This window comes from Megalobrama amblycephala, linkage group LG1 (assembly GCF_018812025.1).
Source record: "Megalobrama amblycephala isolate DHTTF-2021 linkage group LG1, ASM1881202v1, whole genome shotgun sequence".
Lineage (NCBI taxonomy): Eukaryota > Metazoa > Chordata > Actinopteri > Cypriniformes > Xenocyprididae > Megalobrama > Megalobrama amblycephala.
Genome location: NC_063044.1, coordinates 17,996,577 through 18,023,946, shown reverse-complemented (window position 1 = coordinate 18,023,946; position 27,370 = coordinate 17,996,577). Strand labels below are relative to the sequence as shown.

At 37.4% G+C, this 27,370-nt stretch overlaps 2 protein-coding genes across 2 annotated transcripts in view; both read left to right on the top strand.

Annotated features, from left to right (window-relative positions):
• Positions 1–1,028: 1,028 nt before the first annotated feature.
• On the top strand, positions 1,029–5,900 carry alyref (Aly/REF export factor). The gene is made up of 6 exons (XM_048184451.1): positions 1,029–1,412; positions 3,116–3,277; positions 3,358–3,505; positions 5,142–5,208; positions 5,302–5,503; positions 5,597–5,900. Exons 1-6 carry the CDS (start codon positions 1,164–1,166, stop codon positions 5,609–5,611), a joined length of 843 nt encoding a protein of 280 aa, XP_048040408.1. The 5' UTR covers positions 1,029–1,163; the 3' UTR covers positions 5,612–5,900.
• Positions 5,901–9,148: 3,248 nt separating this feature from the next.
• The window catches only part of arhgdia (Rho GDP dissociation inhibitor (GDI) alpha), a 35,969-nt gene continuing 17,747 nt past the window's right edge, over positions 9,149–27,370 (top strand). Inside the window, exon 1 of the mRNA XM_048184503.1 lies at positions 9,149–9,301. The gene's annotated coding sequence lies outside the window, so the exon portion shown is untranslated. The remainder of the gene's footprint in view (positions 9,302–27,370) is intronic.

Here is a 27,370-nt window from a genome sequence, read left to right as displayed (position 1 = left end):
TGAATCGTGATGAGGATAAATCATTTCAGGGAAAATTAACAAAAGTTATTCAAATATTACACTTTTTTTTTAGTTCATGGCATTTGTCAAAAAATTCAATACTGCAGAATTCACAAACTTTAATGCCTTTAGACTTAGTCTTTGTCTAAATGTCAGTGAATAAATGTAATAAGCGAATACTTTGAAAACAGCAAATTACAATGGTCTTGATTAAAATTGCATCTATATATAATATAGATGTATATAGTGGTTATAGCCTTTCATAAAAACTAATTTTAGTAATAGTGACATTTTACATTTGTAAGTTTGGACAATACTTTCAAAGTATTTAATTACAGATTACATTTGATTTTTTTCTTTGTTAAGGAAAATACAAAATATTCGAAAGTAATTAAATACGTATTTTAGATACATTTAATTAAAATACTGCCCATCTCTGCTTACATTTGTAAATTTGGAAAGGTCGAAAGCCAATACGCCTAAAAGTCAGTGAGAATATATAAAATTAAATTAGATTGCTATTTAGATGTTTCAGACATGAATTGTGATGAGGATAAATCAATGAACAAAGGTTATTTAAATATTTCACTTTTTTTAATTCATGGCTTTTGTTAAAAAAATTCAAAATACTGCAGAATTTACAAACTTTTATGCCTTTAGACTTTGTCTAAATTAAAGGTAATGAATAAAAGCATTAAGAGAATACTATGAAAACAGCAAATGACAATGGTCTTGATTAAAATTGCATCTATATATAATATAGATGTATGGTTATGGTTATACTCATTCATAAAAACTAATTTTAGTGAGGTTTACGGTTACATTTGTAACTTTGGGAAGTCCAATACGCCTGAAAGTCAGTGAGAAAATCTTAACACTTACATGAATATTTTTTGAAGTAAACCTACAATGTTGAGCCTAGTGTTGCTATTAAATCCTAATAAATAAACACTGCTTTCCTGCTGTGAGGAATTTAAACCGGAAGCGCTCGCCTCGTAGATGTACGTCATTAGCGTTCCCGCTATAAATGCGTCACCCGGCGGCAGGACGTTGTTTCTTTCCTCTTTTGTGAGCGAGCGGTAGCGCAGGGGCAGTGTAGTACTTCAAACGTGCTGGTTTTGTTTTAGTTGACTACAGAGTTTAGCGTTAACAAAGGCCAGGCAATGGCAGACAAGATGGATATGTCCTTAGACGACATCATCAAGCAAAACAGGCAGCGCGGGGGCGGCGGGCGCGGCGGGAGAGGAGGCCGCGGCGGCCGCGGAGGCACAGGCGGCCGAGGAGGTGGCGGCGCCGGCGGACGGCTCGGAAACACAGGCGGAGGCTTTGGAGGCCGAGGCGGCGGATCGGGCCCCATGAGGAACCGCCAGAACCTGAGCCGCGGAAGAAGCAGACCTACGCCGTACAGCAGGGTATGAGAAAGCGGAGAAAATCATGGGCGCATCCACATCCTGGGTGAAGTCCCGTTTTTATCTTTCTAGGCTGCCAGCAGACATGGCGGCGAGCTCGTGCCCCTGGAGCTTCTCTGGCGGTGTAGTTCGGGGAAGCTCGTTAGATATATATTGTGCATAATGTGTTCTCTCCCTAAGCCCGTTGTCTTGCCATCCGTGTGAGCGTCAAGCACCGAGCGTCGAGGAGTGGCGCGTCTGAAGAAGCGGCTCTTCTAACGACCCTCGACGCCATTTTGAGGACGGCGGATCCCTTTCATTCAGCCTAACCTTTCTTTGTTTTCGACAACATCCATCTTCACGAGGTCTGCCTTCAGAGGTTGAAGATTCGGCCTTTTTGTGCTTTAAGGCCCAACTTTAAAGAAGGCCCTTTCTCCTCGGTGGAATTCGGCTTTTGTTTGGGAGGGGTTTCATGGTCAAATATCATTTAAAGCAGAAAGATAGTTATAGTATTGGAGCCGTACAGCAAAACGGACTTTGACCATCTTTGTCCGGGAATTATGGAGGTTCCCTTCTTCTAATTATTAGTTTGAGCTTTAGTGAGGGCTGTATTTATATAAGCACGTCAAAATGGCGTGGGCTCAAAATGGACGCTCTAAAGCGGCTTCAGACGACAACATGGACCTTTTTGTTTTTTTTTACCTCCTTATTTTCATCGTCTATTTTGGACTTTACTGTGCTGCTCCTCACCGGAGACCAGCGGAACACCTATACCCACCTAATGGAGGCCTGCTGGGATTCGTTTGTATGAACGGCAAGAGACTCTTGGGGTTGCTTGTAGCGAGCTTGCTACCAAGGGGGTGGGAAGTTACTGAGGGAAATATTGGTGTTTTCCACAATGGGTTCATTTGTTGTTAACCTAATTTTGTAACCGTTTATTCTATAATGCATGTGCACTTCTTTGAATTAACCCTCTGGTTTTACTTACTCTTGATACTTAAAGGTCAAAACACAGAAAACTAAGCTTTTTTAAAATGGAATGTACTTTTTATTATTAATCTTTAATGTTTTGAGTTTGTTTCATGATGCTACATGATTTACCTCAAAGTTATGCACATTTTGTTTTTCATATAGAATACTAAGAAAAGTGTTTAAAGTATATTTCCTGGTTGCTTAGTGTTTTTATACAATTGTTTATATCATTTTGGCTATATAGGAGTTATTGGACTACATTGTGGCTGATTTGTTGGTTTCCCCCCTCAAAAGTCTGTTTTGGGTTTCCCAGTCACTTCCTATGATGGTCATTTTTGATATTCACAAGCAACTTTTTTTTTTTTTTTTTTTTTTTTTTTTTTCTCCGTATTCCAAAGGCTTTAATTTCTTAACACTGCACCAAATTAAGCCGCTTTTTTTTTTTTTTTTTTTTTTTTTGGCCTAAAACTACTTAAGACCACCAGAGGGTTAAGCTTGCCTCCACTGAGATCTAGTGAACTGCACATCCAGTGAAGTTAGAACATTATTCAAACTCTGTTCAGGAGCTGGCATAGTTTACTTGTTTGTAGTGATGGGGTGGGCAGGGATTGCTGGAAATTGCAGTAAGCGCACTGGGTGCCCCTGGCCTTGTTGAAGCGGAGCCCCCTGCTTGCCCCAACACCCAGCCGAGTGGACTGTCAGTGACAGACTGGGGACCCGAAGTCAGCAGGTGCGTTCTCTCTCATCTGTTGCAGCCCAAGCAGCTCCCAGACAAGTGGCAGCATGACCTGTTTGACAACGGCTACAGTGCGAACGCCGGAGGAGGAGGCGGTGGCGGCGGCGGAGCTGGCGTGGAGACGGGAGGAAAACTCCTCGTGTCCAATCTTGACTTTGGCGTCTCTGATGCAGACATTCAGGTAGGTGTCCATTTTAAGTTGTGCGATTTGAAAAGTCTCGGGTCGTTTCTGCAGCTAATGTATGGTTTGTTTTGCTACAGGAGCTCTTCGCAGAATTTGGCACTCTAAAGAAAGCGGCAGTACATTACGATCGGTCAGGACGCAGCCTCGGCACTGCGGATGTTCACTTTGAGAGGAAAGCAGACGCCCTGAAAGCCATGAAGCAGTACAACGGTGTTCCCCTTGACGGTATGCGTGCGTCCTACAAACTCCCACAGTACATTTTTAAAGGCCTGATGTACTCCTGGCGAAGTTTTTTTTGCTTGGCACCGATATACTGTTGGCAAACTTTCAGATGCTGAGAGCAACGTTAAGATGAATATGCACACACAACAAAAATAGCAGCAGTGATAAAACCGCAGTTAAGAGAACATCTGATCTTGGGAATGTGGATACATTTTTGAACCAGCTCTGCAATTCAGACCCTCCAGTCAATTTCTTTCTATATAGCTCTTTATAGGGCTGGGTGACATGGCCAAAAAAAAAAAAAATCCTATCTCTGTATAATTTTTTTTTTTTTTTTTTTCCTAAATGGTGTGTGTATATAAATTTAAAGTTACCTTAAATTAAAAATTACCTTACATTCTAACATGTAACATTGTAACATTGCAATCTAAAAATAAAAAATAATGCTTTTTAAAGCAGAAGTTAAACACTTGATTAAAAACGATTAGCCTACCCCAAATAGTCACTTTACTGCTATCATAAAAATTCAAAATTTTACATATGGCACATTCAACTACAACCTCTTTAGCAAAATGTATATTGTAGTCGGAATTATGGCGGTCCTATTTTGCGCTTCGTCTGTTTGGCGGCGCTCATTCACGGTAGTCAGTTTACTGGACATTTGCTAGCAGAAGGCTCGTCCACTCCTGACAGCAGAATGGAAATATTTGTATTACTTTCTAACATGTACAGATGGAGAATATACTTGTGAAATGAAAGTAATGCTCTGAGAACACATCACAAACACATTAACTGGCGCAAATATCTGTCAGCAAATGAATCTGTCAGACTCGGAGCATCTGATGTTGCAAGCCATTTTAAACTATAGCCTGTATTAACTATATCTTATGAGTTAGGTTAGTTTTTAAAGCCCTTAATATTAAGCATGTCTCATGTTTAGGACAAATTGTATTATGTATTTTCCACGCAGCAGCATTCTGTGACATCCACCGCTATGTTTTAGATGCGCTTGTATAAAACTACTGTATATCGATATACGGTTTTGCCTCATTCCGTATCTTATACGAAAAATGTATCGATATATCATACAAACTCGATATACCGCCTAGCTCTTTATAAAATAGATTGCTTTACAGTATTATTGATGACATAACATGACAAATCACATGAAGCGTTACTATCGCTTTCAACTAAAATGACAATTTCAGTTTCCATTATAGCCAATCGGGTGCTAAGCAGCTCTCCAGTGTGTTCATGATTTTACTTCCGTCTGACCTTGAAGAAATGAACCAAAGAAGATTTCCATGTCGAGAGGCGGAGCCTCAGAGCCACATCTATTATGTCATTGTCACAGACCAATATTAGTTTGAAGGTGTTTAATAGCCAGAGTGAACTTTTCCGGAAAGTTCGCTTTGAAGAGGTTTTGAACTCCTGAAACGAACGCCTAACTTTGGTTTTGGTATGATTTTGTTCAAAATGACATCACACCAGTTCATTCTTCACTTGAAGCATGTTGGACCCTTAAGAAGGAAATTCTTATCCAATAATCATGAGTCTCTGGAAGTCCTGGGAAAGCCTGTGAAATTGGTGGTTTGTGAGTTTGGCAGCAGTTTTCAGTTGTGTAAACTCTCTCTTCTAGGTCGCCCAATGAACATTCAGCTTGTTACATCACAGATTGATGCACAGAGGCGGACTCCGATGCAGGGGTAAGGATAAAAAAAAAAAAAAGTGACTTGTTTGGTCTGTTGCCTTGTATTTTTTAATGTTTGGTGGAGCTGAATTTGTTTTCTTCTTAACAGTCTAAATCGTGGAGGTGGTGGCATGAACAGAAACCGAATTGGAGGCTTTGGCACACAGAAAGGTCGTGGGGGACGTGGTGGTGGTGGCGGCGGCGGCGGTGGAGGATCCAGAGGTCGGGGTCGAGGCGGTCGGGGCGGCAGCAGCAAACAGCAGCTCTCTGCTGAAGAGCTGGATGCCCAGCTAGACGCCTACAATGCCAGGGTGTGTTATCTCATTCAAAGAGGCTTTTAAAGTGCTGTTTTTGTCACCATCTGGTAGTAATCTCTATTTGCCTTTTTTTGTTTTTTTACACAGATGGATACCAGCTAAATACCAAGATATCAAGCTGCATTCCCCACTGTTCCTACACGGGAGAGTGGTCATCGTTGTTATAGCTTTGAACATGCCGGATGTTTTACACTCACATCTTCAAAAGTGATTTAAATTTGTGTAACAAACTTTCTCCTTTTAAAATGCTCATGTTTTTTACCTACCTTGTTTTATTTTTGTTCAGTTTTTTTTTTGAGAAAACTGGTTGGACTGTAGGATTTTAAGGGATGCGCATATCTTAACCATCCTTATGTAGATCATTTAAATAAAAACCTGCAGTATTTAGTAACCACATGATGTCTTTCTCTTTGTACACACATTTTGCTTAATTACTATAATCAACTCTAGTAGTCAGTATCAAGTTTTTGCAGCATTTAAATATATTGACAAAGCACACTACTCCTGCCAACCACTAGGTGTCTACATCTCCATCCTTTGACTTTATTTAAATGATTAATATGTGGCTGCAATGCTTTAAGTGAGTGTTGATGGGTATTGTAACCCCTTAAAAAGATGCAATGTTTTTGCCTCAAACTTGAAATGGCAGTTGTAACACAACTAAAATAAATAGGCTTTCAGAACATTTGTCTTTTACAAATATGACGAAGAGCAGGTTATTACTGTAAGTTATGCAGTTACAGCTGCAACTTACTACTTTTAGGCTGCCACTTTCCTGAAAACAATGCACAAAATGATGTGTTTCTGAGTGGCTAAAAGTAGTTATCTAAAGGAGTTATCTGTTAGGGGATAGTTTACCCAAAATAAAAAAGTATTCTGTCATTTGCTCACCTTCAGGTTGTTACAACTGTATGAGTTTCTTCTGCTGAAGATATTTTGAAGAATATGGGTAACCAAACAGTTGACTTAAAGGTTCACCCAAAAATAAATTCTATAATTTACTCACCCTCAGGTTGTTCCAAACCTGTATGAATTTCTTTGTTCTGTTGAACACAAAGAAAGATATTTTGAAGAATGTGGGAAACTGAACAATTCTGTTCAGTCCATTGACTTCTTTCATAGTATTTTTTTCTTCCTACTATGGAAGTCAGTGGTGCCCCAAAGCCAGCCTGGTTACCAGTAGTGGAAAAAGTGCTGAAAATTTGTACTCAAGTACAAGTACTGTTACATTGCTGAAATAATACTCAATTACAAGAAAAAGTACTCGAGTAAAAGTACAAATTACTTTTCTCAAAAACTACTCGAAGCACTAAAATTACTAGTTACTTTTTAGACGGCGATATTTAATGAATTGCCAAACAATTTTCAATCAATCAGTAGAAAATAGCTTCTTTCAACAAAGCACTTACTTCACCTTATTCATGAAGTGCATGAATTAGTGGTCACAATACTGGAATTTCTAACTTCAATACAATACAAATGATCAATATTCATTACCATTACAATAATCTCACTTAAATATTTGCTCACTGTGTATTCGTGTCTTTACAATAGGGTAACTTTGTTGCAATAGCTCACATGCAGCACAAGAAAGCTTGATTTCAAACTGAATTGTATTTACAATAAAGATAAGTAAACAGTCGGTAATAAAATAAGTACAAAATAAATGACCTCAATTCCGTTGAGGTATATGAAATATAACACTGAATTTGTATATGCCCTGTATCTTAAAGGGTTAGTTCACCAAACAATGAAAATTCTGTCATTAATTACTCACTCTCATGTTGTTTCTCATTAGACCTTCGTTCATCTTCAGAACACAAATGAAGATGTTTTTGATGAAATCTGAGTGCTTTCTGACCCTCCATAGACTGCAACGTTATTACCACTTTTTATGGCCCAGAAAGGTAGTAAAGACATAGTTAAAACAGTCATGTGACAACAGTGGTTCAACCTTAATGTTATGAAGCGACAAGAATACTTTTTGTGCACAAAATAAACAAAAAAAAAAACCACTTTATTCAACAATTTCTTCTCTTCCATGTCAGTCTCTGACACTCTTGACGTAGTAAACACAGTGCAGCACTTCCTGGTTATATGTCAGAACGTCAGCTCATTATTGGCCGGATTCTGCGTCAGCATCACATGCATGCCATGTGTTGTGGTGCTTACACGAACACTGTCAGAGAGTGACACAGAGAGAGGAAATTGTTTAATAGAGTCGTTATTTTTGTTTTTTGCACACAAAAAGTATTCTGGTTGCTTTATAACATTAAGGTTGAACCACTGTAGTCACATGGGCTATTTTAACAATGTCTTTACTATCTTTCTGGGCCTGCAAAAGTTGCAATTGCGTTGCAGTCTGGGGTCAGAAAGCTTTTGGATTTCATCAAAAATATCTTCAATTGCATTCTGAAGATGAATGAAGGTCTTACGGGTTTGGAACAACATAATTAATTAATGACAGAAATTTCATTTTTTTGGTTGAACTAACCTTTTAAGAGTCATATAATATGTTGTTTATTTAGATAAAAAGAACATCAGAATGATTTGAACTGTAATGTCTGTATGTAGTAATGCAGTGAGACAGACTAGGTTATTTATATGTACAAATCATTCAAATGCCCCATTCTGAAACATACAAATACACTGTAAAGAAATAAAAAATCCACCTTTGTTTGTTGAGACTTTCTGGTGCATTTCACTTATAGCCAATAAGATTTCCTGTAGCATTTTCATCGGTCAGGGGAGATGAGAGAATGAAAACGCGGCGCTGGTAAAATATCAGGGTTTTCATTGGTCCGTTTACAATCTGATAACTTTATTGGCTACCGATATGCTGGTCAAAGGTTTCAATATTAATTAAAATTGTTGGCGTACTCAGTAACGGAATGTGATTTTTCAAGTAGCGAAGTAGATTACTTAGCTTAATTTGTACTTTTGGGTGAACTATCCCTTAAAATTGTTTTTTTTTTCTTTCCATACATTGAAAGTCGAAGGGGCCCATCATCTTTACCCATATCCTTCAAACTATCTTCTTTTGTGTCTAGCAGAAGACAGAAATTCATACACGTTTGGAACAACTTGATAAGTTTTTGGGTGAACTATCCCTTTAACAAATCGTCTAATACCATTGGAATGAAATGTCTTAATCTCATTTTATTAAATTGCAGCGTTTGTTTTGATTGTTTTTTGGCGAGCTTGGTTATAATCATACAAATAAGAGACTAATAACTACAACTCTGCCTTTTTATTCTACAAAAGTGTCATTACATGTCTACCATTGTTTAAAATTGATTCAAGATCAAGTAAAAATCATTTAGACACTGGTTTATGTGTTTATCGCCTCCTAGCGAATTTTTTGAAACGGTTATGACGTAACGAATCCTCGTTAACTGAAATCACGTGACTTTGGCAGTTTGATAAGCGCTCCGAATCACTGCCTCGAAACAAATGATTCGCAAAGGTTTCGAAGCATAGAAAGGCCAGTAAGCAGATACGATATCTTTAAATAAGGTAGATAACATTGACATGTACAAAGAAACTACAATGTGCTGCTGTTATATTACTCTCAACGAATTCATTCCCATCACAACGGCCCGTTTGAGTTCGAAAAGAACAAGCGGGTTCTTGCGCATGCGCGGAAAGCGTCAGGCGTCTGACGCGCTCGCGCGGCGGTATTCCCGGAAGTGTGTCGCTCTCTCTGGCATCGCCGCCGCTCCCTCATCGCGCCATTGAGAAGTCAGGGAAGCTTTCTCTAACCTATTGACTCGCAGTACCCGCAGGTCCACGGTAAGTTTTCACAACAGAAACATCGCGCAGATCTCACATAACGCTCACGGGGAAGAACACTACAGCGTTTTCGCGTGCGTTGAGATTTTCCCGGGTAGTTTTGCATCTTTCGTCGCTCGGTAGCAACGGCAGGTTGACACAAGACAGCAAGTTGATACATGCATTTCCTGCCTGATCCACTAAACACATTCACAGCCCTTTGTAAAAACGACAAATGCCGAATTAAGCATGCATTTAATGTTATGGACCAGACTGGAGGGTTTTGTGTCTCCAGTTTCATTTTGATCTCTCAGTTTTGTCTGAATTGATCACCAGGCGTTGTCCGAAAGCCTGTGGCGGAACATCAAAGTTAACGATCATTTCTAACTCCGAGATTTTGTCTTTTTCCTTCAAAACAGAGTAAACTCTGGGATTGCGTTAGAGTCTACATTTTGACAGCATGTTTTTCTGATCTCATGCACGGGAAAGTTGCGATTCAGATCGTCTTTTGAAATCATTCATAAATCTAGACGTGCCCCTGAAATAACCAATGAGATGATGTAAACGCGTGTAAAACTGTGTTGTGACATTAGATATTGACCTGTGAAAGGGCCAAGAAGTCGGAAGCGGTTTTCTGAACTTGTGTTCTGCTGCTGAGATACACAATCAACTGTTTTCTTGCATGAATTCGTGATTTTTATGAATGTTAGGAGTCTGATTGAAAGCATATTGAACTTTTTTAAAAAACTTAATTCCGTTGGAAATGATAGTTGAATAGTAGCATTAGCTTGCTAGCATGAGGAGGAACTTCCTGTAGAGCTGTAAATTGAGCCTGACACACACACACACACACACACACATATATATATATATATATATATATATATATATATATATATATATATATATATATATTAGCTAATTTGCTGTGACTAATATTGCTGTTAATGGTGGTAGAAAAAGGTCCATCGTCATGATTTTTCTTTTTTCCCTGTGTAAATCCCGGTTAATTTAATCGCGCCTGGCACCGGGTGTTAAATCTACCTGAATCTGACACTAAGTGGAGATTAACGCAATCTTTGCCAGAGCACAGATTGAATGTTAGGAAGTATTTTTACATAACCCTCTCTTGTGTTTTCTTCAGAGACTCCTGACTTGATTAACAAAAGAAGCCCTCTGCTGAAACCCCCGATTTCCTTCCTGTCTAGTGTGTGAGCGGCGCGATGTATTTTCTAGTTCCTTCTTTTTTCTGACGCGAATCTACGATTCCTACTATGGTGAAGAATTGGTATATGAATATTAAACACGTAAGGTGACGTTCGCCATGTACGTCTAGCTGATTGGCTGAAAGGCAGAGGCAGCTGACGAATGAACGAGTTCTATTATAACAAAGGATTGGTTTTTGAATATTAATAAGGTCACGTGACCGAACGCATCCATGCGTTTCAAAGATACGTCGGCAGGATTAAATTAATATTCATGAGCTCAGCCGTCGCAATAGTATCCGTAATTTTGGCTATCGGGAGTTAGTCAGGGCGGTGTCTGCAGTGTTTAAACTTTGTCCTTGAGCGTGTTGAGCAGCCATTTGGATTATTATACAGTGTTTGTCTCAACGGTTACATTTGTTAATCTGTGTAGTTTGTTCAAAGCTTGCTTCACATACAATCTTTAAAAATGAGTACTGTTTAAAATTGTGAAAGTAATTCATATGTTGCCTTGATAATAATGTCTTTTGTCTATACTGAAATGTTGTTTTAATTAAGGTTGAATTACAGATTAAAGACACAGATTGAGCAGATGTTTCACCTGTGCACCAATATGTTGGTTTGTATTGTCATAAAAATAACTGGAGAGTGAAACATTGCCGTGAAATGAGGGAGTTGTCACTGTCCTATATATGCGTGACCACAATTCAATATTTCAGCTCTTTTAGGGGAAACTGAAGGGAAAGTAGGTTGCAAATTTATTTATTATGTTACGGTCTTTATGGTTTATGTCCAAAATTTGTCTGCCTACTTGCGAGCACTCGTATTCTGAATGATTTTTCCACCCAAAGTACATATACAAGCATATGTAAAGAAATAAACAAACATGGTCTCTTTGTGGGTTTTGTCAATGTCATTGTCTGATTTTGTATCGTTCAGCCTATTGAATGAATAATAGACTTCCTTTTTATGAAGCCTTTCAGGCTGATAGCACAGCAGTGAGAGAGACATCAGAGAGATGTGATGAGAAGCCACATAAAGGTCAGGCCTGATGGGCCATCACTGATATGACCAACTCTATAAGGGCTCCCGTGGGCACTACTGCCGTTTACTGACCCCAGTCAAGCTAGATGCTACGGCTGGGCAATAAAAAGTTATAGCTTGATTTTTTTTTTTTTTTTCCTCTCAACCTTTTGGCTTTTCATTGTAGACACAGGGGTTGGATAATTAAACTGAAACACCTGGTTTTAGACCACAATAATTTATTAGTATGGTGTAGAGCCTCCTTTTGCGGCCAGTAGAGCATAATTTCATCTTGGGAATGACTGATAGAAGTCCTTCACAGTGGCCAGAGGGATTTTGAGCCATTCCTCTTCCAGAACAGTGGCCATGTCACTATGTGATGCTGGTGGAGGAAAATGTTGCTCCTCCAAAACTATGGAAGCTTGTTTAAAAAAGATAAGGTAAAAAAACAAAAAAAAGGTAATTGCAACTTTTATACAGGGCTTTTGAACGCTTAAATCTGTTTGTTTGACAAAGGTGTGCATTATTTTCAGGGAAAAGCACGGCTAAAGTAGTTTTAACAGGTCTTGACCGCATTACAGTTCCATATCACTTCGCCAAATGATTTCAGTTATTTCAATTAGGGCTACAACAAAAGATTATTTTGATAATCGATTAACCTACCGATTACTGGAACGATTAATCGCCCAATCATCGATTAATCAATATGCTTTGTTCAATTATTCCACTAGCAATTAGTTAAAATACTGAGTTATACTTTAATTAATAATTAAACAAAGAAATCACTTCAGCTTTTGAAAGTGTGTTCTTAATGAATTTGTTTAAAATACTGTTAAAATGACTGGTACTGAGTTTTTATTAAGTCCGGAAATTGTAATAACTTTTTAATAATAAAAATATGAATATGTAATATTGTGCAAAAATTTCAGAAAAATGCTCCCCTTGATTTCTTTCTTTCTTTTTTTTTTTACAAACTATTGTGTTTATGGTCAATGAATGGCTTTCCTGAGGTAAATGTTATATTTTGTGACAAATTTGTTTGCAAGCTGTTTTATTGACGTCTTTCTGTGGTTGAAACTCAGATGAAGTGATTACATTAGAGAGATATTCATTTCAGTAAATGTACTGTGTCTTTCAACATATTTTTTGATGTTTATTCATGTTTATTCCATTGTGTAAGATCATTTTCATCCAAGTAATTTCAGACTTTGCGAGGCAGGCGACAACATTTTGTGACAATGATCAAATAGAATGAACTTGTTAAACACGCTCCACAGCACCACCCGGTGCATTTAGTTATAACTGTGAGTTTTAGTGCTTGGGATTTATCATGGATTCACTGCATTTACGGCCAGCAAAGCAACATTGTAAAATTCGAATAGTATTTTTATTTTTCGAATATTAATTACAGAACGAATATTCAAATATTCGACTATTTGTGCACACCCCTAGTTCATGTGCCGCTTGACCTGAGGTGCTACAGCGATCTGTCACTCCACATTAAAGAGTGGCAAAACCACATGTATTGTTTGAATCCTATAGTAAAATTGCCAATTTAAAAGCGGAAACATTGTTTTATATCAAAAGCAACCTGATCTTTCATCTGTCATTGTCTCATCATGACAGCATTTTTTGTAGTTATGCTAAACGTTGTTTTATGCTATGTTAAACTGCCACATTTTACGGGTTCGACTTCGTTTGCACTATGCACTCTGAAGCGCTGTGTCTTCTTCTATTGGATTTGATCCGAGAGGGCTGCATTACAATATTGCACTTCAGTGCCCCACTGATCACACCTTGTTATTGCAGGCCCTTCAAATAGATCAAATGAAATCAAAATACTATTCGACAACAAAAATATTTGTCAAATTTTTTATTGTCGATAATGTCGACCAATCGTTTCAGCCCTAATTTCACTAGGTACTTACAGCCTATAACAGCAAAAGAAACAAAACCCACAACAACACTGACCAAGCAAAAAAATATGCTAAACAATAGAATAAAAATGACACATTATTATCATGATTTTTGCCACTAAATTACATTTTATGATGTCCTGAAAGCACATACTCTTTTTCTTCCACTCTCTCTCTTTCACACTCAAATGCTCACTCATACAGTATGGACAAACACTCGCACAGAAAGTGTTGTTAGTGCCGCTCTAATAAATTGATTAGTAAAATAGTTTAGCAACTTATGACATTTCTCACCAGCGCAGTAATAATGCTGCTGTTCTTGAAGCCGATAAACTTAGTTTCGCTATTAGTAGAGACACAGCTGCTGAACACTGAGAGACGCACCGACTCGGGTAGGCTAAATCACATATGCTTATTCTTTATCTCTCTCGCTCTCTCTCTAACTGCATTAATAACGGTATTATTCTGGTATCAATGGTTACTAGCTCAATTGCGTGTTATAAAGTCAGTCTAACTTTTTTCTCACAATTCTGACTTTATTACTTGCAATACATTTCACATTGTCCACAGCTCAAGATTTTCACTGTTTACACCAATGAAACTGACATTTGGCATTGAAAAAGAGACCAAAGATTTGGCTATAACAGCCCGACCATGAATATTGACCCTGAGGAGCTCCTGACGAACTGTTTTGATGGAAACAGGAGAGTTGAGGTGCGCATTTAATTTTGTAGTGAGTTGGGCAGCTGTGGTTTTATGTTTTTTGGACACAATCTGGGTTAGTATCCAGACATCCCTTTCAGACAGCTTCCTCTTGCGTCGACAGCTACTCCTGTTGGATGTGGTTTGTCCTACATGGAGGTTTGCCGGCATTGGATATCATAGCTCTCAATACACCACAAAGACTTGCTGTCCTGGTTACAGATGAGCCAGAGACGCACACCTACAATTTGTCCTCTTTTCAACTCTGATATGTCTCCCATTATGTTGTGTGGATTGCAGTATTTTATGTACAGCTGTGTTATTACTCTGATAATTCAACCATCACTCTCTGCTCTTACTGATGGAACGTAAAACCAGGCTTTGCATATATAACGTGAAACCTCCAACACCAGTTTTCAGTTTCATTGTCTAATCTCTGCAGATGTAGACCAAAATATTAGAGCTGCATGATTATGGATAAATTGAGAATCACAATTTTTTTTTTTCGTTTCAAAGAGAGATGTATGTTTCTCCCGCAATTCTGAACATACAACTAAACAAAATAAAATTTAATTTACTAGAGGTTCTGACAAATTGTTAATTGCTGCAGTCTATTTAAAATGTTTGATTAATTTGAATGAATTATTTTTAAAAAATCGGTTTGAATCAATGACTCACTTATAAATACTAATAATATTTATTGTCTACCGTGGTTGAAATTTGTCTTTGACCACACCAGTAATACCATATACAAACGCCTCACACAAATCAACAAAGGAGAGAGAAAAAAAAGATACTACATCACATCATCTTTCGATTAAGGAGTCCAATTGCAGTAGGATCTTTTATAAATATTTGTCTTTGCTCTAGGCATTAAAAATACTTCACTTGTTTCATTACTGAATGAATCAGTGTTTGTGAACAAATCTCTTGAATTGATTCAATGACAAATATTTATTTATTTTTTATAAATCGTCTCCACCTACTGGTGTAATGATTCAATTCATACAATCGTTAGTTGAAGTACCAAGTTACTTGAAAAAGGGGATTTGCTCTATTTTAATCACTACTGTAGACAGCAGTGTTTATATCTGAACTATAAACATTTACCAAAGTATTTCTGGGATCATTTGAATTACTGTAAGAATTACTGTGTGGTTGAAAAGACTGTTAGTGAAGCTATAGATCTATTTTTGACAACGGCTCTCTCTGGCACAGTGGCAGCGCCAATGCAGATCTGAATATTTGCAGTGATTGTACTTCTCAAAGGTTTAGACAAAGCCGGATCACTGTCATTTAGGAATAAGATTGTGTGGGTGTTAAATTTGTGTGGGTGATTATATTCTATATATTTGCTCTGAAACAACTTAAAAAGGTGAAACAATTTCACAGATTGTCAGAGTGAAATTCATATTTTGCACTTGCAGCTGTGCTGTGTGTAAATGCTCATCTACAGTCAGTTTACAGTTTGAAGAAAATCTTGAAACACAAGTTAATTCCAGTTGTACAAGAATGTTAAGCATGTGGAAGAGGACCGCACTTTTGCAATGTATTTATCTGTCATTCACATCCGCCTTTGAAGGAACATTCTGGACAGTATGGTGGTTTAAATGGAAAAAACGATACAAATTATTCATACCTGTTCGTACATGTGATTGTCGTAAAATTCAGTCTGCAGTTGCAAAACTGGGACATCCTTGATATTAAAATGTTATTACAAGTGCATTAAGCTGTGAAAACATTGTCTCACACTGTCTGATGTGTGTCTTTATTTTGCATTCATTTACTTTATTGAATTTCTGTAGTATTTCTTACTTAAAGTACTTTTAGATAGACCTACCTTCAAAAACATCAAGTCACAATGAAACAGATCAGCAACAGATACTCTCTTTCATATTGTAACACAGTGAATTGAACAAAAAAAGTATTTTGATTAAAAATGTGGGGGTTTTTTTAGTCAAAAAAATAAATAAAGCAGCATGCATTCACAACAAGATTAAACCACAGGTTGTTGGCATTTATGGCAAAAAAAATTATACATTTATAAATCTTCCTCACCATGTCTAACAAGCACAAACTGTGTCAAATAGAGTTTGATGTACAAGTAAAAAGGTATCATGCCCTACAGTGTTTTTCTGTTTTACCACAGTAAAGGATATGAATACAGTAATTATATTAAGTATATATTATATAAGTGAACAAAAGGAAGAAACATTTATAATCCCCTGCGGAAATGGGTAAGATGTGAGTGAAGTTTTTGGAAAAGAATCGAGATTTCATGTCCAGTGGAATAACTCTTGGAATATTGATAAATCAGATCACAAAGCAAGCCAACAAATGGCTTAAATTTATGAGCTCATAAATATTTCCTTGGTTGCGATGTAACATTTAATAGCTAACCTATTATTTCTTCACTTGTATTGCAATATTAATGTAAAACAGCATTCACATACAAAAAATGTTTTGGCGTACCGACGGTTGTTGGAATTGTGGAATTTGGCTAGTATCTAAAATTTTATTATCGTAACAACCTTATTTCCAGCCAAATATAATTATGTCATGATATATATATTGTTACTGTGAAATAAAATTACTCAGATTTTGGTCACATTGCCTAACATCTATCTTTCATTGCCTCATTTTCATTTATAAATGTGAGTGTAGTGGGTAGCATTCCACTGGTCACGTATCTAACACGTTATCTTGTTAGCATCTGTTTTTTTTAAGACAATGAATACTAAGTTATTTGGAAAAGGTCTGGTGCAGAAAGTTGAAGAAACTTGGCATAGCTCATGTGTTGTGGCAGTTATTGTTGTTTTGTATATACTGAACAGGGTTCCAGCACTTCAGTGTGACCTAGCATGTTTATGACAAGAGCCAAAGCTGGGAGGGGCTCCTTGAAGTGTGATCTATTCCTGGCTCCTCTATCCTCGTGTCTCTTTCTGTCTTCAAGGACCTCTGTCGTTTCTCAAGCTTTTTGCAGTAGGTCAATGGACACAAGCCCAGTGTTGGTAATCGCACTGCTCTCCCCTGATACGTCTGACCTTCACCTTAACAAAAGACGCCCCTTAGGGATCTCAACTTTCAACATCCCCTCCATACACCTTTAAAGAATGTTTGTTTTCAGTAGAGCCAATCCCGAATTGAAAATCAGCGTTACCAGCCGCACTGCTGAACCGCCTCTGATGCAGACAATGTTATTGATTGTGAAGTATGAGGCTCGTGGCTGTTGCTAGGGAAGTCTCGTCAGAAGCTGGCCCAACCTTAATCACCCCCCTTAGTGTGGCTGATGGATCTGAAGGCAACTGTGCAACACACCATTGACCTGCTTTCGCTTATATCAGCGCTCTATACTTCTCACCGCATTCTTTTAATAGCTCTTAATATCTGTCGCAATTTGTCGCTTTTCAGCTAAATTCGCAGTTTTGAAATTAAAATAAAAAAAAAAGTCAGCCTATGCAACCTTTGCTTTAAAGTCTGCATGAAATGGAAGTTGTGATTGTCTTTTCTTTACTATTGAGATGTATATCCAAGTGAAACAGCTCCTTGATGGAGGAGAATAAATGTAGGGAGAGACTTGATTTTGTCCATTGGGAATTGATTAGGTGGTTGGTTTGTTGTTAATTATTGTGATCATTTTATCTGAGTTTCTGGAGGGGAGGGGTTGAAACTCATCTGGGTACAATGGACAACTTTATTGTCCCGCCCCTTATTGTGCCCAAATAAAGCCGCAACAGAACCGTTGTGCATCTCTGAGCAACACAGTGGTATTGTCCTGAATGAATCAGCATTTTTTTGAACAAATGATTCACTGAATCCATTCATAAAGACAGTCACTTGCTTCATTCTTGAATGAATCAGCCATTTGAACGGATCGGTTGAATGAATGATTCAATGACTCCTTAAAACAGTGTCTTGCCACCATCTACTGGCAGTTTTATCTTATTCAAACAAATATTCACTGTTCACAAATATTCACTTATGTTCACTGTTCTACAGATTATTTTTATAAAATTAATCTCATAGCATTATTAATTCAATCAACTCATATTATTGAATATTATTATGTTGGAATTGGTGTAAGAATTTGACAAAACATGATGCTTACATCTAATAAGGTTTGATAAAAGTAAAAATGCCCCAGGAAATTAATTCAACATGCCAAATATTACCATTTAAAGAAAAGGTTAATTTCTGTCACTGCTGTGAACTAACCAAATCACAGAATATGAAGAATAATTCAGACCTAAACCAGTCAAGGCACATTATCGTTATCAACAAAATCCAAGAAAATATTGAGATTTTTTTTTTTTTTTGTCAACATCGCACACCACTTCACTGCAACATTAAGACTTGTCCATTATGATTTCATGGTGACTTTAAGTGAGATACTGTTTTAGAGATACTAAAATCTCTTGAGGTCATTAATGAGGGTCTATTTCAGTTAGAATGTTGCCTTAGTAGGAATAGAGAGCAAAGGCCAATTGGAAAAGATTGGAATGTTTATAGCAGAAGTATTCCCTGAGTTCCAGGGTGAGGCAAGGATATGAACAAAGTTCCTCTTGTTTACATTGGAATTTTCCAGACTATCCTCAGAATGCGTCACTTTCGACATGTGTTAAGACCCCGTGAAATCTAAATGTAAGAGTTTGGTGGCTTTCAGTTCTTCCTAAATTTGAATAATATAACCTTCAGCAGATAGCCACATTTAAAATTAAATGGCCTTTCTCTTCTGGTATAAAGACAATATCGATGACTCATGCTGCACATATGGGTGTATCCGTATTCCATCAAATGTTCCCTATGACAATACCACCTAACGCCGACTAGCAGTAACTAGAGGGAAATCATGGTTTAATTCAGTAATGAGACTACTGGCTAGTGGCTACTTAAAGATGTTCCCCACCCCAGCTTCCTGTTTCAATAGGATATACATCAGCATAAGAAAGTGGTCTTTTCAGTGGGTTTTATTCACAAGTTTATCGGTTCTGTGCAGCTTTACTTACCCTGCTGTCAGCTCTTTAACCAAGTTAAATGTAGAATTTAGTGTTCTTTAAAATAGTTTCAACTGCCCAAGAACATTGTCATTCACCCCACTCTGAGGCCAGTGGTGTGTTCAGAGTGTTTCTTTACTGACTCATCCACTCTAATTAAGTTCAGTCTTCTTGGGTTCGGGCCAAACAGAGTAAGTGCTTGTGTGGTGCTCTGTTACCAACAGTTCCTCCGTTGTGCTGAGCTACACATGACTCGACGGTGGAGATAATTGTTGTTCTTGCACACTGTGGCTGTTTCGGCTCAATTCATCTTCCTTTTAGACTGATGGTGTAAAACATATGTTTCGTTTTTACTTTGCCCCACTTTGTTTTGTGCTTGTCCGTTTTAGATTTTCTTCCCATATTGCCTTGTCATCTGACCATGCTGCACTGATTTCAGTTCACTCTTTTACTGTTAAATCTTTCACAATGTTGCGGCGGCCACAGCATGTTACCGTTGTTATGAGCTCATGCAGCCTGTGTGCCTTTAGCAGTAGAATCTAGCTAGACTTTTGTGCCCATAAAGGAATGCTGCACTGCGGAAAACCATTTTCTTCATTTAGATTTCATAAAACCTTGATATTAGTTAATTATTTAATTTGCTCGCTTGTGAGTTTGTGGTTTAAATCAGACTCGGTCAGTGAATCATTTAAAGCTAGGGTTGGATAAGAACTAGTTCTCAGTTCTGGATAAGAACCGGCTTTTCTCGGTTCTCCTAGATAGCCGGCTAATATTAGAAAAACATGTCTCCACTGTAGTTGCTTCGAGCTTTTTTTCAGCTTCACTTACTTGCTAAATTAAAGCTTTTTTTATCTAAAAAGTCTCTTGAGATAGCTATCCACACTTTTATAACTACGCGGTTGGACAACTGCAATTCTTTGCTCTACGGTATCTCAAAGACCCAGGTTGCTCGACTTCAACTGGTGCAAAATGCTGCAGCCAAATTTCTCAAGAATAGTCATAAATATGATCATGTCACTCCCATTTTACGAGCGCTCCATTGGCTTCCAGTTCAGTTCAGGATCAATTTTAAAGTTCTTTTATTTGTTTATAAATGTTTAAATAACCTCGCTCCAAATTATCTGTCCGATTTATTGTGTCCCTACAACCCTCCCAGAAGTTTAAGATCTGGTAATCTTAATTTACTTTCAGTCCCTTGTTCAAGGTTAAAACGCAGAGGAGATAGAGCCTTTTCGGTGGTGGGGCCGAGATTGTGGAATAGCCTGTCTGTCCATCTTAGAACAGCTCCTTCCTTATTAGTTTTTAAATCTCTTCTTAAAACTCATTTGTTTTATTTAGCCTTTAAAGGTGCCCTAGATTAAAAAATTGAATTTACCTCGGCATAGTTGAATAACAAGAGTTCAGTAAATGTTAGCTTTAGCCACGGAGCACTCATTCAGAATCAAATGTAAACATCCGAATAAACACTATACTCACGCGATTAGACATGTTGCATGACGAACACTTTGTAAAGATCCATTTTGAGGGTTATATTAGCTGTGTGAACTGTGTTTATGCTGGTTAAGGCAAGCACGAGCTCTTGGGCCGTGGAGCACGAGATTTAAAGGGGCCGCGCAGCCTGAATCGGCGCATTTTATAATGATAGGCAGTTAAAAAAATTAATAAAAAAAACGGGGGTATTTTGAGCTGAAACTTCACAGACACATTCAGGGGACACTTAAGACTTATATTACATCTTTTGAAAACATGTTCTTCGGCACCTTTAATACTTGTTAATCTTTGCTTTTGTTATGTTTCTATTGTTAGTTTTATTATTACTATTGTTGTTTTTATTTATCTCACTCATGTACATCACTTTGGTCAGTCCTGTGGCTGTTTTAAAGGTGCTTTAAAAACACAGAATGCGTCTTTGCATCTAAAAATGCTAAAAAAAAGTCGCAGCACTCAGGAAGGGTTTTAAAAAAAGCGCAGAGTAGAACGCGAGGGTACGGACAATAACGATAATAATCGAAATGGGCATACAGCAGAATTGATAGATACGAATTTTGACATGGAAAAAAAGAAAATAAGATAATAAGGAGCGCCTGCTCCGCCATGTTGCTGTCAAATAAAACAGTTGTCATGCCAACTTGCTACAAGTTCGCAAAGCTTGCCCCGCCTCCAAGTTCTTCTGATTGGTCCACTGTTTTGGAACTGACATTGATGAGTGGCGCTGTGTGTAAAAGTTGAAATTCTTTTAACTTGACACGGTGTCTTAAAAACGCGGCGCTTATGTGCGAGGCGCTGCAAAAGACGCGAGTGTAACGGTCATGCACGTCCATCAAGCGCATGTTTACATAGAAAAACAATGGGAAAGTAGCGCATTGGAATAGAAAAACGTGTTCTGTGTGAATTGTATCGCAAAACACACATGCGCTTGAAAGAAAAGCATAGGTTTTCTAAGGCAAATCAATGTAAAATAATTATATCGAACAATTATTTAACCTCCCATTTACGGAAATAGTGTTTAAAGAATAGCATTTCAGATCAAAATTATTTGTAATTTTGACATTCTCATGCTTAGTTTCAATTAGAATAAATCACTTCTGGTCAGGCTTTGGCATACAGTCTGGCCGCAAAAGTTTAAATATTTCAGTGCATTCGTTCATACGCATATGATCAGAATTCCATGCAGCTCCTGTACTACTCTTCTTTTGAAAACATTTCTTGTTGGAGAAATGTTTCAAATGAAAAGCCAAAGGTTTTTTTTTAAGTCTGGAACCCTGTCACTGGAGTGAAAAATAGTTATGTCTGGAAAAGAAGCAGCATCTAGTGAGAGTCTCACTTTCCCTTCCCCAGCGGATTAGACCTACTGTTTAATTAACATGAGTGCTCTCCATAGCTACAGTTTCCTGGCTGTGAGACCGCCTTACATAACAAAATTAATATCCAGAGCTAGAAGCTTCTGCTGTAGCATTAGAATAGTTTACTGTGACAATCCAATTGTAAGGATGAAGTTACCACCACAAAACTTTATGTACACTGACAAAAAAAAAGTCTGTCTGACGTTTTGTAGGGTGTATCTACAACTGAAAAAAATTTCTTCCAATGTTTATTTGGCTACATGATCAACAACACAATTTTTGTGCCCTACTTGGAGGACGTCACATGCCAGCCTTTCTTCTCAGCCACTTGAGAAGAATGGGAATGTTTTCTTTGAGTGCTGTAGCTCTAGTATTGAACAGCCTCATTTTCTTTCTCCTCAAACTATTTATAACTTCTGTTTCGAGTATCTCTATCAATGCAGAATTCATAGCCTACATTCAGAGAGAGTCACTTCACTATACACTTCACACATCTTTGCTGCACTCAGTGTAAATCTAAGGACAACGGAGTCTCTTGAGGAAACTGATTGGGTTTGTCAGATAAATCCTCTTTACCTGGCACCGTTTGGCATCCCACTGCTCTTACCGACACTTCCCCCGCTTTAATTAGTACTAATCTTGACTTCATAATCTTGTTAAGTTTAATGGTTGCTCAGTAACAAGCATAATCTCAGGCTTTGTAACCCCTAGACTAACATGTTAGTCTTGCTCAGACTTCCCTGATGAAGAAACTTCTGGATAATCCCTAATTAGAGTGAATTAAACTCAGCAGGACAGAACGGAATGGAGAAGTGGGTGGTGCCAATGTCAAATTCAAGCCTCCTTCACTGTCAAGTGCATGAACTGGTCATGACAGCTCACTCGGCCTCGTTTTCATCGACCAGACACTTTATGAAGTCACCTGCTGTTGTTTCCCTAGGTTATGTACCTGCTGCCCGGCATTTTTAGGAAAGAACTTTTACAACCTCATTAAACGGCTCCGCCATCATACTCAGCTGTGTGAAATTACCCTGCGCTCCCTTCTGCGCTCATTAACGTTAAGGCGACTGCCAAATGGCTAACGGTGTTTGTACTCGTCTACTCTGGCAGTTCAAAGTGATATCATCTGGGCATGAATGCTTTCAGCTGAACTGAGCTTGCTGCTCGACCTTGTTTTCATGTTTTGCTGATTCTTCAGTAGAAACAGATTGTATTTCGTCAGTCTTAATTAACTTTTGCCAGCTCCAGAAGGGGAATGAGCTGCTTTTTATTATGCACTGGTGTTTTTTTTTTTTTTTTCTGTTCTGCTTCCCCAGCCAGTTTAGCTTCTCGACTAGGGAGGTCAGTTTCATTAAAACTCTGTAGTCATAATTACTATTAATGAATCTATAAGTGGTGAACATTAATATCACAAAAATGCAAATACTCCAAATACCATTTCAACCAGACAGTTTAACAGAACAAATGCACAGTGAAATAATTCTGACTGAAATGTTAAAATACTAGTTGTTAAATTTAAATGATTATTTTAAGAAAAATTTATTTTTCTCGATTTTAATCAATTCTCATTTTTACGAACCGATATCGATTCTTAAATCCCAAGAATTGATTAGTCTAGTCTGTTTTCAGTTGATGAATGAGCAGAATATGTAGCGCCTCCTTTCCAATAAATAGCAATAATCTTTGTGCTTTGTTACTTTTGATATGAAGCATTGTTACAACGCAAAATAAACATGAATGAACATCTGAAGGTATGTTAAAATATACAGTACAACTTACTGAAATCTGTATCATATCTCGTGTAATCGCTCAATCAGTGTTTCAACCTTGGAAAGACGTCAATAAAACAGCTTGTAAACAATGTAACGTAACGTCACATTTACCTCAGAAAAACATATTCAGTGACCATAAACTCATTAGTCAGCTAGAAAAGTGAACTCTAGAGAGCAACATTCTGATAAATATAGCTATGCACCGTTACATATTCATTATAATTTTTAATGTTCTTCAATATTTAATGCAAATTTGAATAAATCAGTTATGACAGCCGCAATCTAAATGTTTATATTTCAAAAAAACGAATTGGAGTAGAAATATGATTATGTAATCCTAAACTTTATTTATAATAAAAACATCATTGAGTGCAATTTAAGTGTTTGTATATAAATAAGTTAATTTAACCTTTATTATTATTATAGTAGTACCAACTGACTTGCATGTGTAGTTTACAGCATTAGTTGAGTTTTTTTTTTTTTCCTCTAGAAAATTTGCCATGTAATGTCACTGAAATACTACATCCAAAATCGAAATCAAATCGAAAGCATGTGAATAGTAATCGAATCGAATCGTGAAAATTGTCAATACCCGGCCCTAATTTGCAATATCATTACAAATTAGGCCTAATTCTAACACAAAGATTCTTATACAAACATACAAACATAAATAAGTTATGGCCCGTTCACACTAAGAACGATAACTATAAAGTTAAATGCTATAAATGCTCAAGCTCTTTTAAGTCAAGATGAATTTTTGTAGCTGATACTGACTACAATTTTCTTGTCATTATGATTCGCCGATACTGATCCCGATCATTCAAGCTTTATAATATATGATATGTAAGCCCTCTGTTGACTGTCACTTTTAACCCCTTACACCCTGAAGGCATTTTTAACGATTTCATGTGATTTCAGATGGCATACTTCAAAAGTAATTTTTAAGTAATGTGTTGGTTGCAATCACGTGGTTTTGGTGACGTGTGAAATTAATGTGGAGGGCAAGCAGTGAAAATTAGAATGGAAGAGATGGAGAAAAGTCTGTACTGTGCTGGTTTAGAAAGGTATAAACAGAAAACGCTTTTCACGCTCAAGCGCTGGGCGTTTTTTTACTGGTCGCCTCGAGTTGAAGAATGTTCAACTTTGAGTAAAACGCTGCGCTCATCACTGTCACTTTTTAGCCAGCTGTCCAATCAGAGTGGAGGAGGGGCGGGACAAATACAACACCGACCAACTGTCACGACATTCTTGCTGTACAACGACTTACAATTAACGTACAATTAACAAGCAGAGAACGGAACAAAATGGATGAGAAATTAATATTGCTGGTCTCCGAACATACATAGCAAGTAACTTCACATTGTGTCAACATTTTTAATCTGAAACAAATTGCCTGCAAAATCGATTATAAGTAACAGTGCCGCGGATATTCCGTATCATAGCAACAAGGTGTGTCAACTGAAAAAAACGCAGCTGAAGCGCTCTCAAGTGCTCACAGCTTTTTAAGCAGAGTGCCTAGCGTTTTCAGCTTGCTAAAAACACTTTGGTGGACACACGGCCTAAGGGAAGCAGGTTGAGGAGATGACGGGAAGAAGGCGTATATCAAATCTAATAATGTCACTGATTAAACCCATTGTCTATCACTCAATAAAATAATCACATAGCTGAGGGTTTGGTTTAATAATTAACTTTACATTTGCAAGTATGACTCTCACTCGGCTTGTGAATGAGCATAACTTGCATGCAGCCACTTCAAAACTGTTCAAAAGCTTCTATGGGTTTGATTTTGGTTGTCATTTGTTGAAATAAATACAAAAAATTAAAAAATAGTGTCAGTGTCTGTCATAGACTGTAAAAAAAGGGTCCGCTGATTCTCCTCCGTGGTCATATGGGAAAGTGAATATTTACAAAGAAAACATTAAAACTACAGTTACATTTACACCCTTCCAACAAAGAAATGGATTGACTTCTGTCAGCTTGTTGAACACATTTTTTTTTTTATTTGGACATTTTCTGCATTTTCATTTTCTGAGTCAACAGCGCGTGACATTGTTTTCAAGGTAACCAGATCAACATTGTGAACGGAATTCTACAAAACTTAAGTGAAAACATCATGCAATGGGATAAAATAGCTTCTCTTCCCTGCAAACAATGTAGAACGTGGATATTTAACCAAGTCAAAAACGAAAAATTCTTTTCAGTATCAGCAGACGCAAAACTATAAAAGGTGACAACTTTTAAAGTTAAAAAAATAAGTTACGTAAACAATAAAAGCTCATTGTGGTTTCTCGGTTTGATAGATTTGAGTAACCATAAATGATGCAAAACATATGAATTTTGAGTTTGTGATGGGATTCCTATATAGAAAAATCACTGCTTGCCCTCCAGCCGCATTTCGCACTGCAGCAATGACATCATGCAAACAACTTATTTTTAAGTGCTCTACAAACAAAAAAACAAGGTATCAAGTACATGGTCTCATTTGATCGAAAACCTTTCAAATTTGGAAGAAAATAGAATTTGATGGTATGTTACAAATAAGGCTGCCCCTAATATTCAACTAAACGTTAGTTGACTAGAAGAAAAATTATGAGTCAGTTAGTCCCAATTAAAAAAAAAAAGTCTTTGAGGGTGTTAATGGTGAGTCCTTAACCTGGTTGGTAACCTAACATCCATCGACCTCAAATATGGCTTATCATTTGAAACCTGTAAGTAGTAGCAACTTTACTTGGCCGCTCACTTTAATGTTAACCTAGATAGACGTGCACTATTATTAGGCACATATCTAAGTGTTTGTCTTGAGTGTGGAAGCTAAAGTATTAGCACACTTGCTGCATGATCGCCGGTGCGATCACTTGCAAAATACTCCATCATTTTGGTCATACAGATAAGAGTAATACATCATTCAAAACTGAATGATGAGTCTACTTTTATTTGTGTAAACTCAGAAAACAAACCGGATGCTCTTTCTGCCGTCTCAATCTCTGTGAACTGGAGCGTGTCACATAAATGCTTCACAAACATGAGAAATAGATCTGTAGAAAGCTTGAAATGTCTACTTTTAATTAAACCAATTCAAATGGAAAACAAATACTCTCTGATGTAATCCATATGAACGTTGCATTTCTCTCTAAAGGCGCGTTCACTATACTGAGGAGATGAGCCTTTGCAGCCGACACTGACTCAAAAAAAACAGTATCCCCAGTCGTTTCATTTGGTCGACTGACGGCTTAAATGAAACGACTACTAATCATGTAGAAAAATCTTTAGTCGGGACAGCCCTAGTTACAACACTGCTGAGAAAACCCCAGAAAAAGAGATGCAATTTTGATTTATTTTGTTGTTATTCATGCTTGATATGATGACTATAAAGTATATGACCGGTCATAAAATCAAGTTTAGGACTGTTCACAATCTTGTCATCTGCATCTGAGCCAAACTTTGTGTTGATTATCTCTCAAAGCAATTCAAATTTATGGCATTTGGAACCATCAAGGCCTTTTTACCAAAAGTCCAAAAACCTCTACAAACAAGTGATCTTGAGTGTTTTACTGAACATAAGAACTACTTGCATGTGTAAAAGCATTAGAAATATTTATAATTATCCAGAATAAGTAACAAGTAATAAAATCCTG